Consider the following 27,219-nt stretch of genomic DNA (forward strand, 5'->3'; position numbering starts at 1 on the left):
AACCTCTGGGCGACCGGTTGTTTACTGCAGCTGTTAGCAACAGGTATTAGCAACCACTGATTTTTCGTTGTTTCAAGGAGGTTGCTGTTTAATTTTCGCTCTAGTGTGACTGAGCCATTTGTGACCAAGAAATGTAGGCAACATCTCGACCCTGCACGTGACTAATGTTACTCTGTATATTATATCAAACAGTGTAAGAGTGTGAACTATATTCAAGATTTGAGGTATTTTTCCAGCGCTATTTGCGTGCTCAATTGGCTTAAGTAGATAAAATGTAACCTTTCTGTAAGGAGCCAGTTGCTTGTTGATATTAGAAGCTAGCGTTGCACACTGAGGCTCTATTCACACATTGGCAATAAAAATGTGACACATTATTTTCAGTTAATTTGTTGACAGGTGATTAATTAGAAACCAATCTCTCTCTCCATTGTAGAGGATTGTAATAAGATAGTTTAGCTTTCTGCCCAAAGGTTCTCAAAGGCTTTGCTCAGTTTTTTTTTTTTTTTTTGGTTTGGTTGTTGTTTTTTTTGTTTTTTTAGTTCAGTATTGATTTAAATTACTGCCTGAGATTTTAAATGTCACTACTGATCACACTGAGAATCAGACACCTGCACTTCTTTGGCGCACTTTACATGATTGAATCAAAATAAGTCTCACCAGATTCCTGAAGTAAAATCAAAGGGATGAGGTCTCACAAGCTGGATGTACCTGACTGGTTGTTACTGGGGTAAAACTCAAACCTTACATCAGTAAATTTAAGCCAACAATAAACGTCGATCATAATCACTCCAAAAAGTGCACGTCGTCCTTCACTGTCATCACCGCTGTGCTCTTGTTTATGCTGCTTTGCTAATTTCAAACTGTCTCGCTGGGCATAATGATGGAGTTTCACACAGTGCAGTGGAGACAGTGTGGATCTTTTGTGTGCTCGCCGTGTCTTTGGGAAGTGCCCTTTATTGTAGCACAGGGAATATTGTTGCCAATTAATCAGTCAAAGACTCCCATTTGTTTTAGGAGTTTGTGTGGTTAATATTTATAAGGTAGCAGGAAAGAGGTCCCTACTTAGACGCGGAGAGTGTACTCAATTGCCTGTTTTATTTTCCATCCATCCATCCATTTTCTTCCGCTTATCCGGGGCCGGGTCGTGGGGGCAGCAGCCCAAGCAGAGAAGCCCAGACCTCCCTCCCCCCAGCCACCTATCCAGCTTATCCGGGGGAACACCAAGGCGTTCCCAGGCCAGCCGAGAGATGTAATCTCTCCAGCGTTTCCTGGGTCTGCCCCGGGGCCTCCTCCCGGTTGGACATGCCCAGAAAACGTCGCCCAGGAGGCACCCAGGAGGCATCCTTGTCAGATGCTCGAACCACCTCAACTGGCTCCTTTCGATGTGGAGGAGCAGCAGCTCTACTCTGAGCTCCTCCCGAATGGCCGAACTTCTCACCCTATCTCTAAGGGAGAGGCCAGCCACCCTTCAGAGGAAACCCATTTCCACCGCCTGTATTTGTGATCTCGTTATTTCGGTCACTACCCACAGCTTGTAACCATAGGTGAGGGTAGGGGTGTAGATCGACCAGTAGACCGGTACAGCGTCCACATCACTGCAGCCGCTGCACCAATCCGTCTGTTGATCTCTCGCTCCCTTCTCCCATCACTCGTGAACAAGACCCCGAGATACTTAAACTCCTCCACTTGGGGCAGGGTCTCGTCCCTGACCCGGAGTGGGCACTCCACCCTTTACCTACTCTGGGCAAAGGGTGGAGTGAGACCTGTTTTATTTTTATTTTTTCAAAGTTCACTTGGCATCAGCTTGAAACGTGCGTACATAGGTGGAGGACTGTAGTGTGGTGGGGTGCCAGGAGCCTCGGGTTCACCCTCTGGTGATAAAATTTGCATCGCTCAAACACAAGCAAACCCTCGCATACTTGTGGGTGCAGAATGTGTAGGACCACATTAAGATGCTCATTTTGTATTCTTATAATAGTGTAAGGGTTTGTTCCTATTAAAGCCACAGGAGCAGATGATGAGCTGGTGATACATCACTGCTTCCAGTCGTAATTGTTCATATGCATCTGTGCGTGTGTGTTTTGTGTTTTTTGACGTAGTAAATGTAATCGAGTAAAGCCCATGTGCGAATGAGACCTAAGCATTTGCTTATAAGCTGCTTGTAAACTTTCCCTCCATCCATCTCAAGGCATATTTGCTCAGACTGTTTCAGAAAATTCCATCATTTACCATCTGCAGCTGAACATTGGTCAGCAGGGAAAATGGCTGAAAGAGTCAGTGATGCAAGGAGCTATAATCTGTTCCCAAGCTACCCTGTTGTTTGTTTTGAAAATAGAGAAATGGAGAGGGAGGGGGGGAAAGAGAAGAGACCAAAGAAACAAATGGACCCATCTCCTTCCTAAAGCGTTGCTTTTCCAGCTCATTTATCAAAAGCAGGAGAAGAATTCTTTTTGATTGGCTGATTACCAGAAGCATTCATCACTGGCCGATGTATCCCCACCAATCTGACGTTGCCATTTTGGATAATTTGTTAAGGATGACAAAGAGGTCATTGTTGCTTTGGCTTATTTTTGACCTTTTTAATATTAGAAAATTAATTTTCTCCCCGAAACAAACGTATTAGGTCCTGTCACAGCATCCAGATTGATTTTGCACCTTGAAATCCTCCCTAATGCCCTACTTCTTCTACACTGACTGCTCCACACTCTCTTTTTCCACATCTGTCTCTTTTGTTCAACGGTCAGAATCGCCTTATGTGTGAAGTTAGCGACCTGTGTGTGCGGTTTGCACATCTATTTGTCTTTTTCTTCGCCTCTCTGTCTTCTCCCTCCCCTCTCTCTGTGTGTGTTAAAACGTCCTCTGGTGTCAGCCAACCATTTCTGATCCATTTCTGAGATTTACGGCCAATTTTTCCCCATCATCCCTGCGTCGTTTCTATTCCTCCAACATCCCACTCTTTATTCTCCCTCCGTTGGAAGCTGAATTGTCTGCTTTTCACAGGAAGATACAGATGAAGCTCTCATACTCTGGCGATTTTTATGCGATTTTTCACAACTTAGTTCAAAGGATTTTACCTTAATTTTTAACATAATATTTCAGATTATTTTTTCTGCGGCTCCCCTCTTGCTCTCTTTTCTTATCACATTTTCCTCTCTGTACCTATTACGCTCCTTCGCTTCCCCTTCCTGTGCTTTCCTGGCAAGCCCTCCCAACAGATGTGACAGCTTATGTGACACTAAAAGGGCTGAAGCAGAGAGCTGCCTGTGCCCGTTCAGCCTGATTACAAGTCACCTCTGTGTTCATAAACAGACAAATACCACCATCAATTTGAGAGCATGATGCAGACTGAGAGGGCGAAGGAGAGAGGAGAAAATCAGATAGATGGAGACAGACGGTGGCAGAGTTTTGTGTCATTTACTCTCATCCATGAAGCAGGTCATGCCATCTGCCATGTTCTGTCACTTCTACATCATTAGTGGGTCACTAACCATGTGCCCCTGTGACCTGAATCAGCTCCTCTAACTAATGAAATAAGGGTTAGACTTTTACACTGTTTAAGTGTCATTATGTTAATTCCTTTCATGCGGGAAACTTTCCCCGGCAAGAATATTTAACGCTAACTTGGTTCCATAATAGAACAGTGCCTTCTTCATAGAAAATATGCTGTTAGGAATTGATTTTGCCACCTGACTTGGGTTTGGAAGTGACCATTTTCTGGAAAGACCTATCAAGTAAACTGGTTTATTCGATAAGGTCCTGTGTTGGAATCCAGGATCTAGCTGACCCCGTGTCTGCGTGGTTTCTCTCTCGTTCACAGTTGAAAGACATGTAGTTTGTGGGGTTAGGTTAGCTGATGATTCGACATCGCCCATAGGTCTGAATGGTTGTCTGTGTTAACCCTGTGGCAGACTGACCATCTTTCCAGACTTCCCTCGCTTGGATAAGCGGAAAAGAATGGATGGGTGGACGTATCCAGATATATGTAAGCACAGGAGGCCTCTACATTTTGAAGAAGTATGCAATACACCGCAAACAGAGACTGCTGGTGATTGTTTCCTATAGTGGTTTTTTGAAACATCTCTCATTGGTTTGTGGACCCCATTTTACATAAAACAGACGCAGCCAATAGGTGTTTCTAGATGACACCTAGCAGAAAGTTAGCAGTCTGGTCAGAATCCAACTAACAATCAAAGTATCCAAGCTCCTGATAAATCCGCGGTTTGTTTAAATCTCTGAAGATGGAAATTAGGCTTCAGTCACAGAGGCCTAGAGGTTGGTTGTTGACCCCCTAGCAACCTCCAGGAAAAATGTGTATTCCTAGACCATTTGAGGAAAGGTTGCTGGAGGCTGCTGGCTGTCATTGAGTGAAATTGGTGGCAAAGAAGATGCTGCATCACAGATCTCCTCGTGATTGCTAGCAGATTACAGCGGCTGTCTGTAGCCTGCATGGAGGATGCCGACTTGTCAACACTTGCAAACTTCCTTACAAGTGGTGGTGAAAATGCCGCACAAGTCAGAACCAGAGACGTGATGCCTTCAAACTGAGCTGTGGCTTTTGAAAAAAGCTGGTTGCAGCGCTAAGACTCAACTTTTACTTTGAAAGCAAATCATCTGTTTCTGCTCAGAGAGCGATTAGCATCTTCCATCCAAACTACAGGCAACTCGGCAATCTGTTATCAACAAGACCAATCTCAAAGAGGTTTTCAGTGCTGTGCTACATACTCGTTTGTGACCAATTTCTCACAGCGACAACTACTAGCAACTTGCTAACGGTTTGGCTAGAACAAAATCTTTTTTTGCACCATTTTATTTAAGGTATTTATTTCACTCGCTGGGCCCACGTCCTCATTTGAGGCTTGACAGGGTTTTAGTAGGTAAAGGTGAATGGCTTGGACATGAACTGTGGTTTGGGGAAGGCCTCGAAGGGGACTGGCAGCGGCTCCCGGGCCTGGCAGATCCCCATGTACTAAGTAGAAGTGAAGACGTTAAAGAATTGAAAATGGGAGGGAGGAAACGAGAACAAACAGCTTGTAGAACTGGGGGAACATATATAGATGAGAACCGGGAGGAGCGTGTTTGGAGGCGTGGTCCTGCTCCTGAAATTCAGATACTTTATCTCCAGTTGCTTGCATCACGCTTACTTGTGCTGTATAGTTTAACAGGAGGAGTGGCTTCTGTTGGAGCCAGACTCAGGTCTCTTCTTTAGCTTTATTTTTCCGCCCCTGAGCTCACGTTTAAAGTCCCTTCATTGTTTTTGAATGAATCAGCTGTGAACTTGTCAAAGGGGCTAGCAACGTCCCTTTCTTTGTAACTGCCAGTGCTTCATATACTGCCATATTGCAGACAGAAAAATGCACAACAGTCCTCCCACAGGTGTTATACTGGATAATTAATGTGGGATAAAATGCATTATGCTAGTAGACTTAACTTTTTTTCTCCTGAACAAGCAGCAGTTCCCCTTCTCCCCAAAAGGTATGCTGCTGATGCCAAGAGCTTTATTCAGGAGCTTGTAATCCTGCTTCAATCAGCTCCTTTTTCCTTTCCGTGTAAAGATAAGCCCAGCATTTACGGCCCTCATCGCACCCCCGCACCCTGCTCTAATTAATATGCAGCAGATAAGTACTTGTCTGACAAAATTCATTCATTTGACCTTCTAGGTTTTACACTAAACTGTTTTCCGCCACTGCAAGTTCACCGCAAGTTGAGAGTTCCCTGGAGTTTCTGCGGCTTTTGTTTCTCTCTGAGAGGTTTCATTTGGACACTCGCTCACTCTCTGTTTCTCTCTCTCGCACTCTCAAATTGTCTTCTGACTTTTTTTCAGTAGTCTCTGTTTCTTAATTGCCCCTAATTGCTTAATTACAATTTCAAATGAACAATTTTGGAGGTCAGAGCGGGTTGTTAATTGAAGCATCAATCACACTGGTGGGGCCTTCAGAACCGTCTCAGTTTGATTGGCAGGGCATTAGCTGAACATTGTATTAAGCATGGACATGACATTGTGGGGGTGCCATGGCTGTTACTGCCTCTTTTTTAGTGTCCTTCACAATATAGTGCGAAGGAGACCTTTGTAGCATGTGGCAACCATGTGGGTTTAGATTAGAGCATTGAAATGATAGAACTGAAGGTGATAGATCAATAGACAAGATAACTAACTCCCCCTGCTAACTAACAAACAGAAAGACAGACAAACAGAACCGATTACAGCTTCCTTCCTTTTGGGGAGAATAATATGTACACTATAAATCTAAGGAAAACAACGGCATGAAGGTATAATACAAAAATATGTGTGGGATCATATGCCTGACAGGTGTGTTCACCTGTCACAGAATGAAGAGTTATTACACAGCTTTATAGCGCTTATAGATTTATCAGGATTATCTGGTTGTCTCACTTTGTGAACATGAATATGTGAGTCAGGTAACTCAACTTCTCTCTTTACAGTGTTCCTGAAGCTCAGCTTTTTCTTCCATGAGTCTGTGGGCTCGCTTTCAGTCTCCAGAATAAATTGGCAAAAGGAATCTAGAAAAGGCAGTCAGTATACTTTGTGTACTTTGGGGCATGGTTTGTTTTTTACTCTAAAATTAAGTTGCTGCAGATTAATAATCTCTACATGCATTACGTTATGTTGTTGAGGTCATGGGGGGAAAGGAGCCATCGCAGCTAGAGTGAGCCAATTCATCGCAAGGTTAACACACAGAAACGGACATCAATCCACACCCATGTCGATGTTTATACAGCCAGCTGTCAGATAAACTAACGTGTATGTGTTTGGGGTTTGGGAAGAGGCAGGATAACAATAACCCAACAACATTTAAGATGAATTCTTAGTTGATAAGATATTATTTTGTCTTCTGGCCTCAAGAGACATTGCCTAGAGTCAGCTGGCAGGCTGTTCACAGTGTTATTTATAATAGTTTTTGCATTTCTACATACATTTGATTAAAGTGTACACACACCTAAGGCTCACTGTTATTCCACACAGCCATGTAACACCCGTTTAACCTCTAATCTGCACCCAATCTACCATTTACCTGCTTGCCCGCCCTCCTCCAATCTAGCCGTTTCTACCTTCTCCTCCTCTTATTCCTCTCACTCCTCCCCCTCCACATATGGGGAGAGCCAGGAGATTATTAGGCTGGTTTCCCCGGCTTTGCCTGGCACACCTTGAGCTTCCTTTCCTGCTCTCTCCCTTTCTGTACTTTCTCCATCTTCCTCCTGATTTGCTTTTGAATTCTTTGCCCTCGCTCTTTTATTTTTACCTTTTATTTTACTTTAAACATACATATGCATGTACATATACTTAATACACGTCTCCCTCCGCCTCCCTCCCACCACCACCACCGCTGCTCAGTTGGCTGCATTTACCTTCGTTCCATCTTGCTCTTTTTTTTGTTTGTTTTGTTTTTCTCTTGTTTCTCCCTTCCTCTCCCCACGCTCCCCCTACCCCACCCAACCCTACCCTCTCCTGCTGCTGTTCCTCTCCTCTGGGGCTCCATCCATCAGGTTGTCGGGGGCTGCTAGCGGCCGACTCCCAGCCACCATATTTCACCGCCAGCCAGCCAAGCAGCTGACAGCACAGCCACCGCCAGGAAATTGCTTTGGCTGTGAGCGGAATTTCAAACACAGGCACACTGCGTCGCTTGGGCCGCCCAAGCACTGCTTCCCTCTCTCTCTCTCTAGTCTCTCTCCTGCCAATCTCCCTACACACATCTCTATGTCTCTCTCTATCTCTTTCTGTCTTTCTCTCATTTTTGCCCTCTCTCTGTTCATCTTTATATACTTATTCTCTCCTTTTCTCTCTCTTTCCACCCCCATCTCTGTGCTTTTCTGTTTTCCCACCGCTGCCCGACTGTCTCTCCACACACTCACACATACGCACAGCCATGCGCATTGTTTTCCTTATATGCCTTTTGTCCATCTTTGCTGTTCCCTTCTCCTTTTGGGTTTTCCTACCTCCATCCTTCCCTTCTTCGACCCCTCATTCACTCCATACCCTCTTCTCTCCTTTTCCATCCTTTCATTCTTCCATCCCTCCTCCTCTTTACGACCCACAGGGGAACAAGGTGTGGTAGGGAATCGTTAATGAGCCGAGTGGGAAGGAGGGAGGGGAAGAGATAAAGAAGGAAAAGAAGCAGAATGAAAGGATAAAAGTAGGAAAAGGGGAACAATGTGATAAGATAGAGGAGGGAGAGAGGAGGGATGGCGCTGGCGGGTGTTGCTCTGGAGTTAAGGGTCTGGAGGTGTGTGTGTGGGGGGGTGTGGGGGGGGGGGGGGGGGGGTTGTGTGAGGGCTTGTGTGCTTGCCCTTGTCAGAACCAGTGTAAGACTGCTGAAGTGAGAAGGTTTTAGCCAAGTGAGGTCATATTTGCCAGTCCTCTCACCACACCTTGTTTCGCTTTAGGATTCCAGTTCAGGAATTATAATCTCAGTGTGAGATAAAAGCAGGTCTGTGTTTATTTTGAATTGTATATAGTTAAATTACGCAGCATGTTGTCATTTATTGAGAGAAATGCAAAAACCAGATAAACCGCTACTGCCAGATAATACTATAAATACTACCATCCACATTTTGAGTGATGCTTTGACAATTAGTGTGTACTAGTGTGTCTTAATAACTTGAAATGGCACAAGAAAGAAAATCTGCAAGTCAGTCACAGCTGTAGAAAACAAAGGTTTGAATGTGGAAAGAAGAAAAAATCGAATACTTTTACAATAATTATATACTTTAATGTTTCCAGGAGCCATCTAACTATTGTTCTCAGTTTGTAGACAATCACACCCATTAGCAGTGCTTTCAGAAATAGAGTGAATTTACTCTTTGTGTCACACTCAATTATTTTTCTGTGTGAACTTCATGTTGTCACGTGTTTTAATTAAACGCCATTTGAATTAGTGTGACTGCACTTCTTTAAATTGGCTGTTCTGATCTGCACTCTGATTGTTGACTCAAAAAAAAATCAAATCTTGTGACGTTGCACAAATCATGTTAAATCTTTCAAACTGGAATGTTGTGATTCTCACAGCTGGTAGGTAGAGTCGGTGTTTGTGGGAGGCATCTGGAGTAATACTCATGTATGATGATGGTCCTGCATCTTGTCATATTATAGCAAAGGTTGTAGCTGGAGGTCAGAAAAATATGTCATTTATTTGTATCATAAGATAAAAGTCTCTCTCTCTCAAACTCTGTGTGTGTGTGTGTGTGTGTGTGTGTGTGTGTGTGTGTGTGTGTGTGTGTGTGTGTGTGTGTGTGTGTGTGTGTGTGTGTGTGTGTGTGTGTGTGTAGACTGAGTGATAGCAGAGTCAAGCTGGAGAAACAGATCTTATCAAATCCATTTTACACAGAGTGTACTAGAGAGAAAAGACATTACACTCTCAATATGAAGTCGGTATTAACCTGATAAATACATTTGGTGTGCGTGATGAATCTGCGACGTCCACCTGAGCGTGTGTATTTTCACGATATTGCTCTTGGCTCACCCGACCATGTACGTACTGAAACCGTGCCCTTCAGAAGGACAGCCTGATGGAAGTTATGTGTGGGTGGTTGGCTCCTTTTAGGTATCAGCGTATTTTCGGTGTCTGGAGGGTTTTGTTGTCATCCCATGGGTGAAAGCCTCTCTCCGGCGAAGTATCCCCAGAGCCGAGAGAGGACTTTCCTTACTCCCAGTGGAGAATCTCTGATGTGGAGTGTTGCTCACTGACAGAAAAGTATCCCGGCTAACCTGATGTTTTTTATCATCTGTCTGTTTCCCTGTCCCTCTGTTCTCTTTCTCTTTTCCTCCATCAGAGAGTCAGTTTGGAGTTCTACATTGATGTTCATGCCCACTCCACTATGCTGAACGGCTTTATGTATGGCAACGTGTTTGAGGACGAGGAGCGCGTCCAGAGACAGGCTGTCTTCCCCCGACTGCTGTGCCAAAACGCGCCAGACTTCTCCTTTGTAAGTGATACAGACAGACAAGTGGGCTCGGGACCAAAATTACACCAGCTTCGGCCTTCGGGTTAGCTTGAAATGAGAACATGAAATAGTCATATCTCAGCAAATTCTGGCAATGCTGTGTTCACCGAGGCACTTAATTGCCAACTGCTGCAACCTTAGTGGCAGTCAGTTGAGAACTTACGTAGCTTGCAATGGGTACCTTTCCGTTTTTACTGCATGCCTTTGAGGTAAGATGTTGATTTTAAATAAAAACACCTGCTTGGTTTTAGGTGAGAGGAAAATACAGACTACACACATATTAATTAAGAGTGTGCTTTGTGCCCAGCAGTCACAAGCAAAAATATGAAAATATCCTCTGTATTTTCGCCTGCGTAGAGGATTTACTGGCAGGGGAAATCCACAAGAATTGCAGTAATTTTTTTAAATGTTGTGTTATACGAGGTTTCAGTGCCTCAAGCAAAACAGACTTTCGTTTTAATCAGAAACGGTCAGAAATCTATTTAGATTTCAGTCAAATGGGATAATGCAAATTTGCTGCCTTTACTGAACAGAGTCGTACGCAGACCCACTCTGAGCATAGATCGTACAAATGCATGCATTCCAGAAACGATTTTCACCTTGTCCAAGGATTAGAGGAAGGGTGAAGGGAAGGGGAGCAAAAAGAGGGAATGCTGAAGCATAAGGATTACGAGAACAACAGCTGGAATGCTTTTTTGCATAGCGTTCGGGTTTCCTGGAGTCCTAAAGAAGTAAAATCTAAAAAGGATTCTCAATTGTGTAAAAATGCATATACTCATAATGGTGAATGTGCATTTATGTTGTATCCAAGCACAGAAAACAAGCAGAAGGTCATGACGAAGCACAGGACTGTAAGTAGGCCAGGAGACTCTGTGTGAGTGACGCAGGTGTTCTGCTAAAGCGCCCTCCTAGGTGGCTAAAACTGAGTTTATTTTGGACGGGAAGGATTGTGCAAACCGAAGGGGGTGAGGAGGAGAAACAAAGGACAACAGCAAAAAAGAACAGAAGGGCACGTGGGTGGAAATATTCACTCAGTGACTGTGACGCTCCTCCACCCTGCTACACGTGCAGAACCTTATAACACCTTTTCATACAGATACATTATCCGCCAAGCTGGTTCGTCTCAGCCCCGGGTCCCTTCCACTGACCTTCGTTCTCTCGGTGACAGTGACATTTCATAGCAGATCCACTTACACACATCATAAAGAATAACCTTTATTGCCCATTGACACATAGGGAAGCCAGACAGGCAGATGTTCAGCCACACACGTATGGAAATGTCACTTATTGTCAGCGTATATACTCTATGCCGCATTACGAAGGACAAGTACGACGCTATTTCTGGAGAACTTCTCTCGTTTCTCTGTATTGCTTGTGTGACAGCTGGCCCAGGGGTCATCTCCCTCACTGTGCTTTTGTCCCTGTGCCCATTCAGCAGCAGCACAACACAATCATGGCAAACTCCCACTGGTGGCAGCCAAGTCTGCATTTCAGCAAGGCAACTCTCAGTGCACCAGAGTGGAGTGACAGTGAATGGAAACTTTTTTTTTCTATGCACTCCTCCCAAGACGGCATCATAGCCGTGTAGTATAGCTGACAAGCTCAGAACTAAAAATAAATGTAATTTTTCCCCTGCTTTAGCCATTTACAGCCAATCTTTGAAATGACATTGTACAAAACTACTTCAAAGAACTTCCGAGGCACAAACACGTTTTCACTGAAGATACTAATCACAGCAGCTTTTTAAAAAAAATTTCTTTCATTGGTTACTTTAGAGTAGATATGACTCAATCAAGATCTATATCTATGTAAGAAGTGGACTAACCCAACTTCTGTTCTACAAGGACATACCGCATTCACTAAGTAAAGAAATCACTAATAATAAAAGTAGTGATATCAGTGAGACCTCCACTAGCTGGAATGGTATCCAGTATAAAAATCTGACAAATCAGACATCTACCCACTGTGGCGACCCCTTGTAGCAAGGGAGCAGCTGAACGTAGGAATATCATTGTCCAGTAGACACGTTCCTTTGGATGTTTGGATAGCTGAATGAATAACAGAATGCCAGCCTGAAAGTGATCCACCCATCATCTCACATTTGCGGAACTGTGACCTGGCCAGCCAATGGAGGCGCTGGCCCAAATGGTGGCACGCAGAGGGAGCAGGCGGCAGTGTTTCGGCCCGAGTGCCGGATGCAGCTAATACAAAATCTGGCAGCTCGGCTCGGGTCCTGGTCGATACCGTCACAGCCGCCCCCACTGACGTTCCTCGACTTCATGAGAGTAGCTGATGTCCGGTTTGCTCCGTGCTGACTCCTGGGGTGAGGCCAGCCAGGACACAGCCTACCTCCACACCCATACCCACTCTGCAGGTGGGAGCAGCTGGTGCCAGAATCCCACCCCCAACCCCTCCCGGAAATTACGCCCCTGTCGTGCTCAGCCACCTGCTCTGCCAGAGCTGGGGGTCGTGGCGCCGGAGGGGCATGCTCTGTCTGAGCCGGCGGACAGCGAGCCAGGGATTCTGCACAGCTGGAGACAGGGGAAAGTGCGGAAGGGACCTGCCCTGGCCGAGTCGAGGGTCTGCGCACCAGCTGGACCTGCCTCGCTTCCACCAGAGGCCAACGCCGGCTGCCTGCCAAGTCGCCTGTAAGCCTTGGCTCACGTCCGCATCTGCTGCACCACCACCGCTTGCCACGCGGTCAGCCTGCAGACCAGCTCCGTTGCCTCCGCTGGAAACGCGGTCGGCACCCGGGTCTAACACATCCCTGCCGCTAGACCATGGGCCGAAGATGCCGACAGTCGTGGCTGATTCCCTCTCCTACTCGCAGTAGGTTCGGCCGGATGGCTCCCCGGCCTCAGTCGGGTGATGGGGGTATGTGGCGGGGCGTGGTCTGTGGCGCCGCTGCGGTGAGGCTGACACCGACTAAAGCGGCATCAGCAATTACACCTCACCTGCATTGAAGAAGAATGAACTAGCTCCTGTTGTTGTTGGTGGTGTTTGTATGGGGCTGACAGCTGAAAAGCAGCAGCCGTGAGTTGTAGAGACATCAACCGGGAAATAAAGTGTTTGAAAGTGCGAATATGTGGTTGGGTCTGTCATGGGTTTGTTACAGCCATTCAACCACTTCACATGATTTTTATTTGATTTTCATTTATGGAAGGCTAACCTAAGGTGTTAGTAATACTTTTTATGTAGCCGGAAAAGTTGCAATGTGCCACAGTTCAGGCTGTTTGCGCTGAATGTCCTCCCTCAGACTTCTGTTAGTATTATTAACACTCTGTAGGAGATTTAATGCGCACTGTTGGGAAACAAAGCACACTCCTCTGCTCCTGACCTGATGCCCTGCCTCGTTTTTGCACTCTTCAGCATTGAGCTGCTGAAATCAGTTTTAACTGGAAACCAGCTTTCACCACCAGAGATGATCTTCGACATGAAGGTGTCATGGTCCTGGGTCTATTTTCGGGTTTTTGGACTTTCCAGTTTAGTTTATATCAGTATTACGAGATTCCAGGTGTGCTTAGTGTTTGTGTTACTTCTTGTATTTGTTCCTGTTATTGAATTTAGTATTGTTCTTTGTGCTTTGCTTTTAGTTTTGCTTCCTGCGTCTTGTTTCCCGTGATTTAGTTCACCTGTGTCTCGTTCTCCCCAGCTCTTCCACTCCCATAATCCCTCTTCTGTGTAAATATAGTTCCCGTCTTCCCCTTTGTCTTTGTCAGAGTGTCACTTCACTTTCTTCTCATGTATTCCAGCTCCTGGACACTAGATTTACTTCTCACTTGAGGTTTGCTCTTGTACCCCATTTAGTATTTTCACCACCACTTTAATAAACGGCTTGATTTTAGTTAAACACACTCTGCCTCTTCGTGTCTGCAAGAGAAGTTTGCATTCATGTTTTGTGGACATTTAGGAACTGAGGTGAAATTTAAGATGTAGAAATAGTTAACTTGCAAGCACAAGCTTATTTCTACATAAAGCAGACTTGGTAAAACATTAGTGTTTATTTTCTGATTCATTAAAGGTTTGGGGTGTGCGATTCTTCAACAGAATGTAAGGAATTAACTGTGATGAAGTTATGCCAGAGATGTCCGATATGTTTTGTGCTGCAGAGCTATCTACTGAATTACGCTAACCAGCTAGCCTCATCTCATCTTCTCATCTCATACCACTTTGAGATAATGTTGAGATAGTAAATCACTAACATCCAGTTTGTCCTCACTCCAAGAGAGGAAGAAATTGTGCTGCCCAGAGAGTTGCATAACTAGGATTGTTTTTAGCCTAACACTAGTTGGGTGCTTCAATGGATGGGGGAAAAGGCACGGTCAGGATCCTGTTTCTTGACTTTTCCAGTGCCTTTAATACCATCCGGCCCTGTATGCTTCAAGAAAAACTGAACAGGATGGAGGTGGACCCCTGCCTGGTGGCTTGGATCTCCGACTACCTCACCGACAGACCACAGTACGTCAGGCTGAAGGACATCACGTCTGACACAGTGGTCAGCAGCACAGGAGCACCACAGGGAACTGTGCTGTCCCCTCTTCTCTTCACCCTGTACACCTCTGACTTCTGCTACAACTCTGAATTATGCTACATTCAGAAGTTTGCAGACGACACAGCCATCATGGGGTGTATCTGGGATGATCAGGAAGAGGAGTACAGAAGTCTGGTGAGGAACTTTGTCGCATGGAGTCACACAAACCACCTGCAACTCAACACCTCAAAGACTAAGGAACTGGTTGTGGACTTCGGGAGGTCTAGAGCAGGTCCACTGCCGGTTCAGATAGAGGGGGAGGAGGTGGAGGTGGTCAACAAGTACAAGTACCTCGGGCTGTGGGTGGACAATAAACTGGACTGGTCATGCAACACAGAGCACCTGTATAAAAAAGCCCAAAGCCGACTGTACTTCCTCAGGAGGCTGAGGTCTTTTAACATCTGCAGGAAGCTCCTGAGGATGTTTTACCAGTCGGTGGTTGCTGGAGTACTTTTCTATGCTGTGGTGTGCTGGGGGAGCAGCACAGCAAAGAAGGACTCATGCAGGCTGGAGAAACTGATCAGGAAGGCTAGCTCTGTGGTCGGCATGAAGCTGGACACTCTGGTGACAGTGGCAGAGAAAAGGACATTAAAGAAACTGATGGACATTATGGACAATGCCAGACATCCTCTGCACACGGCCATTAACAACCAGAAGAGTCTGTTCAGTGACAGGTTGCTTCTCCCCAAGACAAGAACTAACAGACTTAAAAACTCCTTTGTCCCACACGCCATCAGACTGTTTAACTCCTCTCTGGAGGGGAGAGGGAGGGGAGACAGGAGGACAAAGGAGGGGGGAACAACTAAGCTGTAGTGCCTCTTCACTTCACTGTGCAATACCTTTTGTGCAATACTTTTGTAAATAGTCAACGGTGCAATAGACTCAATACTTGAAATGTGCAATTCACTTGTATTTTTATTTTTATTCCTATTTATTCTATTTATCCCCTTCGTATATTTTATTTATATTGTCTATGTATTTATATATATATATGTGTGTGTGTGTGTGTATTATATATATATATATATATAGATATATATATAGATATATATATAGATATATATAATATTCTGTAACTCTGTAACTTCTGTCGGTGCTGTGCTTTTTTTTTGGAAATCGAATTTCCCAGAGGAACCCACCCGAGGGATTAATAAAGTTCTATCTAATCTAATCTAATCTAAAACACTTCCTCAAACAGTCACACCAGGCAATGCAGGGAACTTGAATCCTCTGCATGGTTTCTCTAGCCAGTCATTGTGCTGTGTGTTGTGATTTTCTTTTGATAATTTCTAAGCTGTAGCCGTGTTTGGTTAAAACAGAACCTCTAAGGATCCATCAGAAACAACAGAGATGTACTCCACTTTTCAGAAACTGGTGACAGCAAACCAAAAACCAGCACATTGGACTGGAAGAAGGTGTCTGTCCATTCAGGCTTTTGAAAATAGTGTGACTACTTGGTCTCATGTCATACACCTCTTCTTTCCAGATTAGGTTTTCTGGGACTTTGGGAAACATATTGTAGTAGAATTCTGTAGTTTTTATACTATTTGTTGCATTACAGACTTAATGCAACAAATGCTATAACATTCTCCAGACTCCAGCATCTCTGCCGACATAAAGACTTGAATCTAAACCTTTAATGTATCTCAGTTTTTTTCCATCTGTTTCTCTAGTCCAACACTTCCTTTAACCGTGACGTGGTGAAGGCCGGTACCGGTAGGCGTTTCCTTGGCGGTCTTCTCGACGACACGTCCTACTGCTACACTCTCGAGGTGTCCTTCTACAGCTACATGACAGCTGGCAGCACTGCTCCTGTTCCCTACACTGAGGAGACCTGTATCCTTCACTGTGTGTGATCTCTCCATCTTTAAAGTGAAGAGACCAGCAGTAATGTTCTCTCTTCATTTCTCCTCTTCCAAAACACACCAAACAAGCACTGTTTCCGCAGCAACAATCTCCCACTGAAATCAAGCCAACTGATCTTGTAATCACTGGAGTCATTATTTTAATGTTTGTGTTTTGAGCGTTAGCGCATGTGTGTGTGTGTGTGTGTGTGTGTGTCAGGTCATGTGTACTCACTAGAAAAGCATGTTGATCTTTTGTTGCCTCTTGTTGCGACAGATGTGCAGTGACAGAATAGGGATGTGATAGCTGTGTCTATTGATTTCATTTACAAAAGAGAGAGGAGAAAAAGGGGCGACGGTTTCTGTAAAACAGCGAAACAAACGGGATCTCTGTCGGCTACAATCATGAGCGCAGCCTTACATTTATCACGGAGACTGAAGGTCACAGGTGTCTTAATGGAGGCGGACGGGAGGAAGTTTTCCTTCGGCTGACCTTCTCAGGGCTGAAGAGCTCCTGAAAGCTGGCCGATGGGGGTTTGATCTTACCGATAGAGTGAGTGAGAAGAGGGAGAAAGAGAGATTTAGAGAGTGAGATAAGGACCCTACATATGAAAAGTATGTGCTCCCCTACACATACTCCACAGGCGAAGGGGTGGGTGGATATAGATGCAGCCCTAGTGCCCTCTAGTGCCAATAACTAGCAAAATCTGCCTCGCCAAAAGAAGAGGCAAGTCACGATTCATTAACACATGGAAAGTTAGATATAGGAAGATCAGTTTTACATATGCATCACTACTAGTCTTTATGGTAATGTTGTTTTTTGGTTTTTAAGTGACAGACGAGAGGCTGAATAAAAACAAGTCTTCTCTTCCTGCTTATAGAGGCTAAAAAAATGCATATTGTGATGTTGCATGTGTGTTTTCCACAAAGGTTTATGACTTTAATGCTTTTGATAGAAACATCTCAGCTCGTTGCATTGCACACATGGAAGAACCAGCATGTGTACGCACATAGAGCAGCCACAGAAAAAAATATGGTAATACACGGAAGAGACAAGTGTCTGGCTGTTATGCTAAACAAAATGCACATAACAAATTCCACTCTGTGTTTTCGTTTGAGGTGGCGGCGGCGCTGGGTTCAGAGCCTGTTCTGTTTGTGTGTGTCTGTGTGCATTTATTCTGAAGGTCAATTTATGAGAGAACCCACGTCTGTTGGGAGGACTTTTTTCTTTGTTTTCCAAATGTGTGTGTGTGTGTGATGTAGGTTGTGAAAAGTGAGGGTTCCGAAGAGGAGGAGCTCCACAGGGTGGGTACGCAGCACAGGGACCTGGTGTAGAGTGGAGATTGAGGTCAGGCAGGTTGAAGAAACCGACCATGTAAGTTTTTATGCCCCAGCAGTCAGCTCGATGGAGCGTGCAAATCATCAACAGAGACCTTTAGCATCTGCCCCCCCACCCACCCACCACTCCTCCCCTTTCTTGTTTCTCACCTGACACAAACACACACACACACACACATGCACAATCCACTAAACTAATACATGACAAATAAATAATAACCTAGGCCCCTAACTCCTACCACCTTCCAAAAATGCTGCCCACGCCCTTTCATTTTTCCTGACTCTCCTCCACTGCTGTGACTTGTAGCCACCAAAATTGAAATCTTAACCTTTCACACAGCCGAGGCTTTTGTCACAGTTTGAAGGTGCTCAGAAAACAGCGTAATTCAATGTGTGTGTCTGTCTGAGTTTGTTTTTTGATTCCTCCTCTCCTTTCGTGCGTCTCCTCTATTCTGTCCTTTCCTCTCATCTCATCACCCAGAACATAACAGCTCATTATATCATCTAGTCAAGCTGAGAATCCTCTTCTCTGAAACAGCAGGGACAACCTCTATTGTGTGTCTGTCTTCTCTTTGTCCTCTAATCATTTAACACCTGTGAGCCGGTTTCCATGTGTGCATGCTCATACCTCCTCTAGCACCTATATTTTCTTTATGCTTGCATGCTCTTCTTGCAGCCACTTCCATCAAAGTAAATACCACACAGCAAACTCACAGTAAAAATATTTTAGCCTTGTTTATTGTCTGCACTTTCTTCTTTCTTTTTAAAAAAAAGTAAAACTGCATTTTTTGCAGTTTTTCTGAGGGACCTTCCGGTTCACACCGTGGAAGTTCAGCTGGAAGGGAAAGGGGATGAAGGTTGAGATAAACTGGGATCTTGTTCAAAACTCTGCGTGATGCTTTCTGTTGTGGGTTTGTGTGCGTGTGTAACATAGCCAGTGTGTTTTTCTTTTTGTGTAAGCTTTGGGAGCCTACTTACCTTGTGTGTGCGTGTGTTCTTTTTCCTGTTTTATCTGAGCAACAGTGATCTCTTTGACTTTGAAGAACTAGTTCAAAATTTCTAAAGCCATTAAGAATTTGCTTCCCTGGAAGATTTTGCACTTGTTTTTCCTGTTTTGAAGGGAGCGTCGTTGCTTCTTCTGTCATAATAGAGTCAGGGTTTTTTTTTTTATTGTTGTTGTTGTTTTTTAAAGGAGCAATGCACTTTTCTTTTGTGTTCTCTTTCTGCAAGTTTTTTTTCCTTCAGTGGCGAGATATATACAAAGAAAATGGCATTCTTCTCATCAAAGGTGGTCACTCCTGATTTAATCAAGCAACAATGTTTGGGTCTTTATTCACAGCAGTAGGTTAGATGCACTGATACAGCATGGATTGACAGCCAAGACAGTTGGCTTTGACATAAATAAAGCTACATATCTGCACACTCTCAAACACATGTGCATACGCACATAGACAAATAGGTGCTCCTCTTTATCTTCATGCGTATGTGATGTCTGTCTGCCAAAGCAACAGCACTCGACAGGCACCTCACCATAACAGTGGGACTCCATGAATACCAGAGCTGCCAATGGAACACAGTATGCATCAGTGAACCTGACACCCAATGGACAGGCTGTGACAAGTATGCAAATGATATAGCTTGGAGGCAAATATGCTTCACTACCACACATCATCCACATCACATCACACAGATACGCGCAAATGGATAGGTGCTCACATATGCAAGCCAGCGCACATAGACACCCGCATCTACACACACAGTTGATTGCACAAATCTGGTTGCCATGCTCAGATGAACAGGTGTCCTCATATGAGTACTCACAAAGATGCACAAACACATATGTACATCACCTGTGTTTTTTTTCTTTTTTCTTTTACATATGTTGATAAGGCTGGAAAGCCTAAGAAAGTCTGCAGATATTATTCGCTCTAGAAAATGCAACATTTCTGCTTTAAAAAAAGTGGTGCTGCAAATGTGCAGTTGAAAACTTTTGAAGTACTAAAAGAAGTTCAATTTCAGTTCAGGTTCAAATACTGAGAGGAATCAAGAGCTTCAAAATACAGTGGAGCTGGAAAAGTCAGCTGACGTGCAGCTAAAGTGCTGGAGATAAAGGCACTGACATTAAATTTCAAATGTAAGAGCAACAGAAATCAGTCGAAATGAACTGAGAAGCCACAGAATCCACTGTTAACATGTGTTTGAAAATTTCTTAAGCCTTTGATTTAAGTCCTGAAAGTAAATAAGGAGAATGCTAAAGAAAGGAGACAGAGAATAATGGACTTGGCCATATATTTGTTTTGGAAAATAATTAAGTGTTTAACAAGGAGTGTCAAAAAACATGACCTTTTACTTTATTTAGTAGCCCAACACGCTGTCATCCCAAAACGTTGGCCACCCAACCCGTCGGAAACATTGGAAAACAATATCTAATACCAGGAGCGTCATTCTATTGAATTCCATCCACACTCCGGCGCGTATCATAGGGACCTTTTGGGTTACTATGAGATGCCTCAGGACGTGACAAATTGTCGGTATGTTACGCATTGGGAATGAGAGCGTTTAGCTTGTGCTCTGAAAGTTGCAGCTGAACTTTCCTCCACACTGACTAGAAGAAATCTTAGTCTTTTCCACTATTGAAAACATGAAGTGCTGAGTTTGGGTCAGAAGGTTAACATGACCAGTCCAAAGCCTCTTAAGCTTTAATTACTCTTGAACCATTCTGACCTTTTCTGTCTTCAATTCAATTCAATTTTATTTATATAGCGCCAAATCACAACAAAAGTCGCCTCAAGGCGCTTTATATTGTACAGGAGATACAGAGAAAAACCCAACAATCATATGACCCCCTATGAGCACTTTGGCAACAGTGGGAAGAAAAAACTCCCTTTTAACAGGAAGAAACCTCCGGCAGAACCAGGCTCAGGGAGGGGCGGGGCCATCTGCTTGACAATTCACTGTTAGAATTCACAGGCCCAAACATAGCTACTACCACCACCGTCTTTCATGCGATTCCTACGCTGGAATGCTGTGTTTTCCTTCCTCGTAACAAAATGCTTCTCATTTAAGCCACAAAGTTGTATTTTGGTTTCCACCCATCCACATATTGTTTAAGCAGTTTTTGAACTATTCATGTGACCTGTAGCAAGCTGCAAATGTCCTTTTTCACAGAATTGTGGCATTCACCTTTCAGCCCTCTCATACACACGATTGTTGTGTAGCGCTCTCCTAACGGTGGACCTATACACATGAACATCGACCAGTATGAAAGGCCCCTTTAAACACTTACAGATCACCCATAGTGACCTCACAGACCGCTACAGACCGTGTTCTTCGGGTGTTTTTTATGCACTGATCAGAATGTCTTGAATTTGCTCCATTTGTACAAAATCTATCCAGCTGTGGATTTGTGGTGTCCAAGCTATATAGATATGGAGATATGGTTCAGTGCTGAGTCGAGCAAAGTCTCATTTTTTTACGCAGTGTTTCACTTCCATAAACCTGTGCTGTAAATGTCACAGCTGATTGTCAAACCTTTAAATGAAAACAATTGATTTTAATTTCAAATTGAAACTAACCACTAATCCACATACATTTCCACCCAACAGATAAATCATATTTTCCTCAATAAATAAATTGCCAAGTCCAATATATTTTATCTCTTCTGTTCAGTCGGGCCCCTTTTTTATGTAGCTTTTGTGAGCACTTGTGTGAGCATCACTATATCTAGTTGTTTTTATTGTTTTTATTTTTATTTATTATCAGTTCTGTCATAAGATTGTACCACTATAAAAACAAATACATAAAGGATTAATGACAGCAATAAGAAAGAACATAAAGACACACTTTGAGCTATAAACCACAGGTACCAGATGAGATATGTGTGGATATTTTTAGTCACATTTTGTTTTTATAGTACTTTTCTTTTATGAACTTTGAAAACAGAAGCAGTCTTTCTTAACTAACAAAAAAACTGAAAAAATAATAATAACTGGCTCATAGAAATAGCATCCATTATCTCGTTTCAGCGATGATTCAAAAGATTTTGATATTAGTGAATACTTTGGGAAAACAGGAGCCTTTTTTCACACTCATTTCGTTACTCGGGCTTCGGCGCTTGTCTCCTTGGCAGTGTCAGGTCCTCCTGTCAGGGATTTAAATCAGCTCCTGTTTGTCCCTTTGGGTAACAGGACGTGAGGTCTTTCAGCCTACTGATTTGCTACTGGGGACAAAAATGTCCCTTTCTGTATTGCTGTTGTTGACTACCCTCCTGATTAGCATTGATAATTAGCTCTCTACGTGTCAGTGCAGTGACAGGAGCTGTCAGTGGCCCGTATTGATGACTTGAATGTCCCCTTGCTTGTCTCCTCGTTAACTCCTGTCCAATCTCGACAGCATTCTCCACGTGTCTTGTTCATTTTACCACTAGGGGCTTTGCTGTCTGCTCATCACCTTGTCTGTCTGTCTGGCAGGACCAGGCACGAGAGACATAGCAGTGAAAGCCGCTAAATGCGGTGCTGACAGCAAACAGCTGCAGTAAACAAGTCATGACGCTCCCCATCCCCTTTGTCTCATGCGTCCCATATCTCATCAGCGTCTTTGCCGGCATGCCCTTCAGCCATGACAGTGACCGCCTATTGATTAGACAAGACCGTTATGTGTACCAAGATGTTAAAGAATACACACACCTCAGCAACAGATCCTGACAGGCTGCACACACACTCGGACACCCTCTCTATGTCCTTCCCAATAATGGATAATGATTATCCAATGATAATGATAATGTTCTGCGCTCCAGTTAATGAGACAATATTAATAATATTTTGAGTATTAGTCCTTGTGTTATTCAACAGAGACTCCCTCAGAGTGCACCGAAGCAGCTAAAGCAGCTTTTCTAAATATTTCCACCACCATCCACCACTTTAATCCTTGCTACAGCCCGCCGACTGTTTCCTGGCTCGCACATGCATCACTTCCTGCTGGAGCAGCAGTCTCATTCCAGACCCTACGGTTTCCCCCGGCAAAGTGCCAGGCAACAGTCAGGGCATCCTCTCGGTCTCCGACCATTTACCCTGTGGAAGAAGTTCTCCTTCAGAGGCTGACCGTCCATCACAAAACCTCCTGTAATAGACCGTGAGTCGTGACAAGCCAAGCTGAGAGGCCATCTGTGCACGGTGGGGTCCGAGTGATATTTTTGTCGCCGAGCGTGCTTGGCCAGAGAGCTCAGGACTGGCACCAAGCTCTGCTGAGGAAAGAGAACTGAGGAAAACACCGAAAACTTTCCAGAGGTCAGAGGGAATACGCAGAGTAGGTTTTGCACTTGTTTATCAGTATCTGTTTACATCTTTGACTAAGGGCGTGTTTGTGTGCAGATTAATAACTACATATTTACATATCTGCTATTCTTAGTCACAATATAAGCTTGAAATATTAGTCTGCGGGTTTGCTGGTAAGCTCATAACTTTGGTCCAACCAAGAGAGTGTATATAGTAGCTGACATAGTCAGTGGGATGTCCACCTTTGCTCTGTGGTCTTACAGGCATCAGCATCTTGGTTTTTTGAATTTGGAAGATCAAGGGGTTGATTTGGCTGAGAAACCCATTACACTGCACAAATAAGTAGACACACACTGCTCTGTCATTGGTCTAAATTATATCATCATTTACAAAATTAAAACAGCGCTATATTTCGATTAACTTAAAAGTAGAGACAAAGTACATAAACTCATCACAAAAGTGCTTACAGAAGCTGTAATCAAGCAGTTGGTAGGGCTGTTTTTCAACAGACTACACAGTTGCTCTTCTTTTTTGCAGCTCCTTGCCGTTAGAAGTTTTTACATCTACATGATGAATTTATTCCAGATGGTTTCTTGGCTTTACCGAGGCCCAGTTTAAGATGAATAAGCATTATTTAAACTACAGGGTGGGCCATTGATATGGATAAACCGTAATAACATGGGAATGGTTGGTGATATTAAAGTCCTGTTTGTGGCACATGAGTATATGTGAGGGGGCAAACTCCTCAAGATGCGTGGTAACCATGGTGGCCATTTAGAAGTCGGCCATCTTGGATACAACTTTTGGTTTTTCAATAGGAAGAGGGCCATGTGACACATCAAACTTATTGGTAATGTCACAAGAAAAACAATGGTGTGCTTGGTCTCAACGTAACTTTATTCTTTCATCAGTTATTTACAAGTTTCTGACCACTAAAATGTGTTCAATGTGCTGCCCATTGTGTTGGATTGTCAATGCAACCCTCTTCTCCCACTCTTCACACACTGATAGCAACACCGTAGGAGAAATGCCAGCATAGGCATCCAGTATCCGTAGTTTCAGGTGCCAACCATTCCCATGTTATTACGGTTTATCCATATAAATGGCCCACCCTGTATTAATCCTACAAAGGTAATCATGAAGGGTTATTACATCTCAAATGCTAAAATGTTTTAAACATTTTCTGCTCGATCATGCCCAATTTGCTTAAGATTTTTATCACAGAAGGTCTGGGTTAAATAATGGTTGCTGAGAAATTTTAACTTCATATATGAAGTACTTTTTAGAGTCTGTCTTTTTTTAATGGTTGGTTAGCCCACGCCCAGCATGGTGAAATTTGAAGCCATGTTTGATCTTGAATATCTAGAAAACTATTAAAGATAAAAGCCTGAAATTTTGACCTTTCTCACCATCAAAACGAATCAGGATTTCTTATTTGGACAGGTACAGGTACTGGCTAGGTAAAATATGAAAATAGTTCCAAAGTTCCATATTTGAGCACACACAAATAAAAACACTTCATATTGAAAAAGACAATTAGTGACAATTTCTTAATGGCATATAGTTGATTTCATAATAATGAAAATAAAAAATGCAGAATTCTTTTGAATGTTAAATTCAGAGGAAAATGCTATTTTCATCCCAATTTCATGCTGGATTGAGCAAACATGACAAGCTGTACAACAAAAACCTAAATGTCAATAGATAGTCTAATCTCAATACAACACTTTTCAGATGGTACTCTTAATTAAATATTTCATTTAGTTAAATATATTTATATTATTCATTTTCAAGACTAGCTCTACCTAGACTTAGTTGAGACCTACTGCCTTGGAGCAGGAATAATTCAGGTCAAGTTTAAAATATACAATAATATTTTCAAAAAGATATATCTTGATAAGTCTGCTTATCCTCTTCAGGGTCGCGGTGGGGGTTACACCCTGGAGAGGTTGCCAGTCTGTTGCAGGGATACACTCAACCATTCGCACTCACATTCACAATTATAGGCAATTTAGAGTTTCCAGTTAACCTGTCCCCACTAACTGCATGTCTTTGGACTGTGGGAGGAAGCCAGAGTACCCAGGGAGAACCCACGTAAACACAGAGAGAACATGCAAACTCCACACAGAAAGACCCCGGCCTGAAGGTGGAATTGAACTCAGGACGGGGTCTTTCTGTGAGGCAACAGTGCTAACCACCGTGCACCATGCTGCCTTATCTTGAAAACTATTTGATATATTACACATATATTTGCAGTAATTGTTATGTATGTCCAAACTTTGGATCATAGATTTTTTAAGGAAATCGGAGATGGTCGAGAAGAAGCCCCATGGTGATTTGAGATGTTAAGACCGAGAAGAGACTAAACTTTCAAAAGGAAAATTTGCCCTTTTTCTCAGATATGTGTTTCACCCCAGAATGAATCACAGATTAACTCTTAATTTGTGCCATCGTCATGTCAAAATGATACTCTCTTGATATTACTACAAACTGACAAAACAACATAACCTCTTTCATCCATCTGTAGTTTCATTTCAACCTAATCAGTATCATCAGGTAGCAGCGCCGAGACAGACTGCCAGGCCCCTGCCCACACACATGCACACACACATTCACAGCAAGTCTGGCCTGATGCAGGACTCACAGACAAACAGCCAGATGGGGTATTAACATAGAGTGTGGAGTCGTGTGGAGAGTGTTGCCATGAGCCTGCCGGGTGAAGAATGAAGTCGTGTGCAAACTCCTCAACACTCACATCAATGCATCATCAAAGGCCAAGGTGACGGGCTCTTTCCGTATTTACAGGCCTAACTTACCAGGTATACCGCTGGGATTTTGTGTCTTTGTGTTGCTTGAAGTATGACAAACTACAAAGCCAGAAGGGTACACCAAGACAGCCTGTTCAAACCGTGGATGGATAGTTTACAAGTTAACAGCTTTGGCCAACTATTTGTCACTTTTATAACGATCATAATTTATGTGGCTTAAAAAGTTCGATGGGAAAAATAAAAATGACCAAATCATCCATCCCATTTTTCCCCTCATCATGCTAAAGCTCTTTCTTCTTTTTTTTTTTTTTTTGTATGCCAGTGGTTTCAATCACATAAATAGATAGTCTCGCAGATGACAGGTCATATCTGAGTATCTACAAGGTAATGACAAGGAAAAGTGACAGATTACGTCTCTGTGTTGTTCCATCATGCACGAGCCTTTTGAAGAATGGAGCTAGGTAGAAGTGAGTGCCACATGATAGGAAAAACCCTCATAAATATGTTTTGTTCCAAGTTCTGCATGGATGGATGTCTCGTAAGGATGAATATGTTTATATATAGTGTGACAGGGTGGCTAGATTGATAGGCAGCTGGCACTGATTTTGGTGTTTTTACAGTTCACTCCCTTCAGTGACTACATGAAATGTACGTCTGTTAGTAACATTGTTCTTATTTATCTGAATTTACTCTGTCCGCACTCTTGGTGATTGGGGACGTTGTTGGCATTCGGTCGTTCACTATTTCTCCATTATCTGAACCTGATTGACATCATTACTTGTCTTCCTAGCCTAATGATCACAGGCTTAGCAACAGCACACATGGACGCCTAGCTATCTTATAAAAGCAGTCGAGTTATTGATATTGTTCCTAATGTAGTGAGAGACAATTAAGCGAGGGAATGATGTGTGCAGTCACCTCTGAATTTAAATGAGGCTTCAGTGTATATGTAATTGCTTTTGTGTGAGTCATACCACCATCATGCGTTTGGCTGGGACAGTTCTGCAGTGTGTTGTAACCTGAGGACTAGATGCTTCTCACCAGTTATGTACTGTACCTCAGTGGGTGTGTTAGTGATGACAAATGGGATTCTAATCTAAAATTTGAATGCGCCGTGCAAGAATTAATTAAATCACAAATATATCTAGGTCTTAAAATGTATCCATCCATCTTGTTTTTTGATGCATATCTGGGTCCAAGTTCTGGGAAGCGCACGGATGCCCAGACCTTGGTCTTCCTGACCACCTCGTTCAGCTCTTCTGGTGGACCACCAAGGCGAGCCCAACCAAGTCAATCCACATCACCTCTTGAGCTGCTCCTGGGTCTGCCCTGGGTCCTCCCCCTAAGTGGACATACCTGAAACACCTCACCTATTAGGTGTCCATGCCCAAATCAGCTCCTCACACCATCTCTAAGGGGAAGTTAATTACTTATTTATTCATTCTTTCTGTCCCTACCCGAAAGATAGGATAGCAAAGATAGGAAGTTGTTGACTGGTTGTGCAGTCT

At 43.5% G+C, this 27,219-nt stretch overlaps 1 protein-coding gene across 1 annotated transcript in view; it reads left to right on the forward strand.

The window, feature by feature from the left end:
* agbl4 (AGBL carboxypeptidase 4) overlaps nucleotides 1-27,219 on the forward strand; it is a 355,429-nt gene that overhangs the window by 325,859 nt on the left and 2,351 nt on the right. Inside the window, exons 10-11 of the mRNA XM_080877453.1 lie at nucleotides 9,787-9,939; nucleotides 16,162-16,324. Coding sequence (XP_080733579.1) covers nucleotides 9,787-9,939; nucleotides 16,162-16,324 — 316 coding nt within the window. The remainder of the gene's footprint in view (nucleotides 1-9,786; nucleotides 9,940-16,161; nucleotides 16,325-27,219) is intronic.

The sequence above is a fragment of the Rhamphochromis sp. 'chilingali' genome, assembly GCF_963969265.1.
Source record: "Rhamphochromis sp. 'chilingali' genome assembly, chromosome: 3".
NCBI classification, from domain to species: domain Eukaryota; kingdom Metazoa; phylum Chordata; class Actinopteri; order Cichliformes; family Cichlidae; genus Rhamphochromis; species Rhamphochromis sp. 'chilingali'.